Source organism: Rhinolophus ferrumequinum, chromosome X, assembly GCF_004115265.2.
Source record: "Rhinolophus ferrumequinum isolate MPI-CBG mRhiFer1 chromosome X, mRhiFer1_v1.p, whole genome shotgun sequence".
NCBI lineage: Eukaryota > Metazoa > Chordata > Mammalia > Chiroptera > Rhinolophidae > Rhinolophus > Rhinolophus ferrumequinum.
This window is the reverse complement of record NC_046284.1, coordinates 108,705,003-108,710,265: the sequence shown is the minus strand read 5'-3', so window position 1 is coordinate 108,710,265 and position 5,263 is coordinate 108,705,003. Positions and strand designations below refer to the sequence as shown.

Below are 5,263 nucleotides of genomic sequence, written 5' to 3'. Positions count from 1 at the left end.
AATGGACCAAAGTTAACAGGATGAATATGAAAGGATAAATATGTAGCCTACTTTTAGTTAGACAAAGGAAAAAAAGTCAACCATGTAAATACAGGATGACGAAGCAAATGGGCTTAAGTGCCCATCACGTCCAGTGTGCAGCCCTGTGTCTTGAGTTCATAGGTAGAATTAGTAGAATTGTCATGCTTAGTGACGAAGATCTAAATAGGAAAGGAAAGGCCGTTTCTGCAGATTTGTTTTGTTCAGTTCTACGAGTATGTGTCGTATCATGAAAGGTCCTCAATGACCTATTCCCAGAGGAGAAGGAACAGGATGGTGTGTGTCTTGGAAACCATGTCACATCAAGAAGTGCTTTCAAAACCAGGAATGGTACCCTGAAGAACATAAACCTTAAGGACTTTGGCAGTGGCCCTTACATGTGCAAGGATACAAGGAAAATCAAACCTAGTCAGTGTAACTTTGGGAGTCAGAAGAAGGACCTCAGGAAACAAGAGGTGGCATATTTCAGTTCAACACCATCTTTGTAAGCATTAAACTGCCTCACAACGGAATGCACAGCCTTGAAGCAAAGTGAGCTAGATATCCATCTGCCCAGGTTGCTGCCAGGGTGACTTCTACATTGCACCTAATAAATGACTTCTACGTAGCCTTCTAGTTCTGAGATCTGTAAATCCATGAAACCACAGGGAAGGGAAAAAATTAAGAGGCACTGAGAAAACTAGCAAACTATTGAAAACACTCCCTAAGGTATCTTGCACCCCACTCTACCTCTCTTCTAACCAGCATCCCTGAAATAATACACAGAAACTGCCTGAACAAATGCTGGCATTTAGCCAAAGAATCAGTGCCAGAATGCCATCCCTAAGTGTGTATCTGATAGACTTCTAATGGTATCATTTAAGTTACAGTAGAGGACAGGGAATTGATCAATCTATCTAGACCAAATATTATTACTCAAAAAAAAAATTTAGTGAAACAAACAAGTCGGTTTTTAAAAATCCACTGTTTTACCCTCCAATGGAAATAACTGGCTTATACAAAGACTATGTGGATAAGTTCAAGGCCTGCGTCAAGTTTGCTCCCAAGCTGAGCCAGAACTAACATGAGGTGAGTGAGTGAGGCATCTATGACACAAAAGTTGAGGAAACATTATCAGGCTCCCATACCATAGGCTCAGCCCCTGAGAGTGAGTGTCCCTTTAAGTTTTGCATCAGAGGTGCCTGCCTACCTCACGCTACACCCAGATCTGTGATTGGTCAGGACATCAAAGCCCTTTCATGACACCACATCAGATTCCCTGGGTAACTGTCACATAGCTACCTACTGGTGATACGAACCGTTTGGTCAAGAACCAGAAGAGAATGAGACTTAAGGCTACATCTTCTCCCAATCCGGGGTAAGATAGAAGCCTGCACCATTACACAGCAATGGCCGGGGCCCCAGAGTGGAAAAGGGCAGAGCCTAATCCAAGAGATCTCGGGTCTGGCAGGAATGGCAGGGGCGGCATACGTGGGAGAGGCAGGGGCTGGAGAGCTTCCTCCAGCCACCTGGAGCCTAGGGCCTCCGGGCCCCAAGAACCACCTCTCTGCTTTAAATTAAAGAGCAGTATGATCGGTGTGGTGATTGGTCACGGCGGGTCAAAGATAAAAGAGATCCAAGGTATGACAAAGACCAAAATACAGATCATAACAGGTGATTCTGAAGCAGAGGTAAAAATTTTTGGCCCCAAGGACAAGAAAGCAAAGGCCAAAGCAGCTATAGAAAGTCTTGTTAAAAAACAAGAAGAAAGGTACAATTCAGAATCCCGTGTTGATAATGCTGAATCCCAATCCTCTGTTGAAAGAGACTTCAGCGCAGACAACGTTAGAGAACTTCGGCCGTTGATAGATTGGGATCACGTTAAGGCAGAAGTTGTGGAGTGGGAGAAAAGGAAATGGGCAGATTTACCACCAATTAAGAAAAACTTTTACATAGAATCCCAAGCAACAAGCTCACTGTCTCAAGAACAGGTAGACAGTTGGAGAAAGGAAAATTTCAATATAGTATGTGATGACTTGAAGGGTGGTGAAAAACGTTCAATCCCCAAACCGATTCGTGAATTCCAAGACCCTTTTCAGCACTATCCTGAAGTGATGAAAAACCTAGCAAAAGCAGGATTTCAAAAGCCAACGCCAATTCAATCACAGGCGTGGCCAATTGTTTTACAAGGAATAGATCTTATAGGAGTCGCACAAACTGGAACAGGCAAAACATTGTCTTACTTATTACCTGGGTTTATTCATCTCAATTCTCAACCAATATCTAGAGAACAAAGGAATGGACCTGGCATGCTAGTCCTGACACCGACTAGAGAATTAGCTCTTCAGGTGGAAGCTGAATGTTCTAAGTATTCATATAAGGGTCTTAAAACTGTTTGTATCTATGGTGGTGGAAATAGAGAAAGACAAATAAAAGAGATTGCCAAAGGTGTAGACGTCATTATTGCAACTCCTGGACGACTGAATGACCTGCAAATGAATCAATTCGTCAATCTAAGAAGCATAACATACGTAGTCTTAGATGAGGCTGATAAAATGCTGGATTTGGGGTTCGAATGTCAGATAATGAAGATCTTATTAGATGTGCGCCCAGACCGGCAGACTGTTATGACAAGTGCAACTTGGCCAGAAACCATTCGTCACCTTGCACAATCTTATTTGAAAGAGCCTATGATTGTTTACGTTGGTACTCTGGATCTAGCTGCTGTAAATACAGTGAAGCAAAATATAATTGTTACCACAGAAGAAGAAAAACGTTCTCTTCTACAAGAATTCCTACAGAGCATGCTGCCCAAAGACAAAGTCGTCGTGTTTGTCAGCAGAAAAATTGTTGCTGATGACTTATCCAGTGATTTAAGCATCCAAGGCATACCTGTACAATCACTGCATGGCAACAGAGAACAGAGTGATCGTGAGCAAGCATTAGGAGACTTTAAAAGTGGACGTGTGAAAATATTGATTGCTACTGATTTAGCATCCCGAGGTCTCGATGTTGATGATGTCACACACATATATAATTATGACTTCCCACGGAATATTGAAGAATATGTACACAGAGTAGGGCGTACTGGAAGAGCGGGGAAGACCGGCATATCTATTACCCTTGTGACTCAAAATGATCGGAAGATTGCCCCGGAATTAATTGAAATTCTGGAAAGAGCCAATCAAAGTGTCCCAGAAGATCTTGTAACAATGATTGAACAACAGAAGTTAGGCAAACAAGAAAAGTACACAAGAAAAAATTCCAAAACCTCTCAAGGAAGACCCAAGTAGTCTGGTTGATGTCTACATTGAAAAGTTGTACCTGGCTACTAGAAGATTCAAGACATGTTACAGATATGCAGTATTCAAGACACATAAGAAGTATTGGAAACGTACCAGGGCTTTAAGGACATGTGACCAATTCTTAATACCACTAAGCTTTCAATATTGGGTATGTTCCTTAATAAAATCAAATGTTTTGAAAACGAGAGAGTGAGAGATTATGTGGGGAAGAAATAAATATGTGTTGGTTAAAGTTTAGTTTGTAGTATAGCGTGCCATGTCCTTCTGTGTCTTCCCTGAAAGACTTGGTGGAAGACAACAGTGGGGCTTTCCTTGATTAAAAATAGTTGAAATGAATTGAAACATAGTTTTCATCATGCTATCCCAGTCAAAATACTGTTTTCACCTAGTGCGGCGCAACAAATCTCCCCCAAATTCCTCCACTATCATTCCCTAATATTTTTTGTCATAAGAAGATAACAGCCAAATCTAAAGGATCCAAACTTCTATTTTTTTCCCATATAAATGTGACTAACAGCAGGGTGTCTGACTCAGTGGGAATCAGATACTCATTCAAACTCTTACTAAACATTGATTCCAAATTGGAGGGAGGTCACTTGCCTTTAGAATCCTCACTTTCTTCACTAGTAAATTGGGATGGTTGGGAACGGGAAGCAGTAGTGAGAAAGGGAGAGAGACAGGTGAGGTAAACTAGTTTGACTGTTGAGGATGACTTCAAAAGATAGCCAGGCTTTCTAATGTGCAAAGTTCAAAACTCATGGTTATCTTAGACCAGGACTAGTTACGTGGCGGGTGAAGGTGTTCTAATCCTATAGGTGTAATTCACACAGCTGTTAGTACAAGATATCTGATGTGAAAGGCTACTGTGGCCCCAGGCATCTTGCCAGTCCGAAAGCCTTTGGGATTATTCAACCCTCAGGAACAGGTAATTGGTGAGGTGGCAGGACCCCACCCAAGCAGGCTGTGGTTCAGGATGGGATTTTGTTGCCAATGGAACTTTGGAATGTTGGGGAGAGGAAACAGGATGAAAGCTTGTTGTGTGCACTGTTTCCACAAGAGTTGGGGCTTACGTGAGGCAGAGTCCATGTGGCACACTTGACATTACGCCGATGACAGCAAGGCTGATTCCAGCCCCAGTGGAAAGTGGGTCAAGGGTGCTGGTAAAATTCATGCCAGGATCAGGCCTTGTGGAGAAGCCAACTTTTGGTGAGTGAGGTAGGTGTGTCCGGCAAATCAGGAACTGACAGCCACTCACAGACAGGCCCAACAATCATCATTGCTGTGTAACTGCACCCGTGCAATAAGGTGGAGTAGTGTACTGATCATGAGCAAGGCTACATTAGATAGACTGAAATGCGAGTTTCAGCTCTTCTAGTTACTATTTGTATGACACCGGGGAAGTTATCTAACTAAGCCTCGGTTTCCTCTGTTGTAAAATGGGGTTACAATGCTATTTATCTCCTAGGGTGGCTGTGAAGGTAAAGTGAGACAGGTCACATCCAGTGCACATAATACCACGTCAGTAAATGTTAGCTATCCTTACCGCTGCTATGATTCAATTCATCCTTCCAACTCGGGGCACCGATTTTGTCACTGAGGTTTTGATCTAGGTGGGAAGATGGAGTGTTTTCCAGTCAAGTCTTTTCAACACAGTACACTGTGATGTAAGGCCTTGCTACTTAGTATGGTCTGCAAACCAAAGCATCACCTGGGAACTTGTTCAAAAGGCAGCAGCTCGGGCTCCATCCTTGTCCTGCTGAATCAGAATCTGCATTTTCATAAGACCCACCGGATAATTTCTACACACATTAGAATTTAAGAAGACTTGTATAATGGATTACCTTATGATTTGTATCCTGCTTTCACCAATTATTGCCCGCCTAAACTAGTTCAAGTTACTTAACTTCTCTGAGTATATTTCCCCATTTGTAAAAATAGAA

General features: G+C 42.4%; 1 protein-coding gene across 1 annotated transcript; it reads left to right on the top strand.

Moving 5' to 3' along the window:
- Positions 1-1,427: 1,427 nt before the first annotated feature.
- On the top strand, positions 1,428-3,311 carry DDX53 (DEAD-box helicase 53). Its single transcript, XM_033102599.1, has one exon. The coding sequence runs from the start codon at positions 1,428-1,430 to the stop codon at positions 3,309-3,311; it is 1,884 nt and encodes a 627-aa protein (XP_032958490.1).
- Positions 3,312-5,263: the final 1,952 nt, after the last annotated feature.

What these genes read in the sequence shown, in the direction of transcription:
- DDX53 (XM_033102599.1), top strand. Translation starts at nt 1,428, where the DNA reads ATGGCCGGGGCCCCAGAGTGGAAAAGGGCAGAGCCTAATCCAAGAGAT.